The 1,159-nt window shown below is 35.6% G+C and overlaps 1 protein-coding gene across 1 annotated transcript; it reads left to right on the plus strand.

Moving 5' to 3' along the window:
* Window positions 1-370: 370 nt before the first annotated feature.
* On the plus strand, window positions 371-1,159 carry LOC113278510 (monothiol glutaredoxin-S3-like). The gene has a single exon (XM_026527334.1). The coding sequence runs from the start codon at window positions 522-524 to the stop codon at window positions 831-833; it is 312 nt and encodes a 103-aa protein (XP_026383119.1). The 5' UTR covers window positions 371-521; the 3' UTR covers window positions 834-1,159.

The following is a 1,159-nucleotide window of genomic DNA, read 5'->3' on the forward strand; positions in this document are numbered from 1 at the left end:
GTATCTAGATTCTAAAAATAAAAATGAATAAGCAATGAATAAAGTTTCTTTGGGGGCATATTAGTTTAGATATCGACGCGCTATCTCCAGTTCTTTCAGCATTTCGTTGGTACGGTAGGAATTCCTTAAAGTTGAGTGTATATCTTTATCAAACAAATGATATGACCACTATTGATTTGGGGGTTATTAAATTCCAACCAAATATCTACAAAGAATATTCTTCATTTCATGACCGGCCTCTCTCGCACTAACACACACACTAGTTTTTTCACAACAATGCAGCAACCCATCATGCATCTTCTGGCTAGCTCCTTTGCCATCTATAAATAACCCAACATTGTCACTTCATTCTCATCATCAAACTCAAACACTCCCAAGCTTCTTCTCTTCTTCAAAACTTCATAACAAGCTTTGAATTCAAACATTTTCAAGCATCATCTCTTCTTTTACTTACAAACTACACGCTTTGCGTATCCTCCAAGGTAGTAGACTTCCATATATCTCACATTTCCAACTTCATAATGGAGAGAGTAACAAGATTGGTATCACAAAGAGCTGTAGTGATCTTTAGCAAGAGTACATGTTGTATGAGTCATACTATCAAGACCCTTTTCTATGATCTTGGTGTAAACCCAACAGTCCATGAACTCGATGAAGAACCCAGAGCAGGAAAACAAATCGAGAAAGCACTTATAAGGTTGGGATGTAGTCCTTCGGTACCTGCCGTATTTATCAGTGGTGAGCTAGTTGGTGGAGCTAATGAAGTTATGACTCTTCATCTCAGTAGCTCTCTCGTTCCATTGCTAAAGCAAGCAGGAGCTATCTGGCTTTGATTAATACTATATTACTTATTATTTACAGAATTTTGACCCTTAATACATAATTAAGATAGTCATTGGTTAGTTAATTTCAAGCTAATAGCTTTGGCAATTGATGATCATACTCCTTTTTGTGTGAGTCCTTAGTACTTTAATACTCCTTTTAGTGGAGCGATAATAGTTAGGAATCAGATGCAGTAGTAATAGCAAGAGGCACCTTTTAGTGGCCAACTTTTGCTTTTTTCTGATCTTTTCTGCATTATGTATTCTCTTACTATTTCATGATTTCGATTCTTAATTATTAATGATGAAATGAAATAAAAGTTCACTACTTTCTGATA

The sequence above is a fragment of the Papaver somniferum genome, chromosome 5 (genome assembly GCF_003573695.1).
Source record: "Papaver somniferum cultivar HN1 chromosome 5, ASM357369v1, whole genome shotgun sequence".
NCBI classification, from domain to species: Eukaryota; Viridiplantae; Streptophyta; class Magnoliopsida; order Ranunculales; family Papaveraceae; genus Papaver; species Papaver somniferum.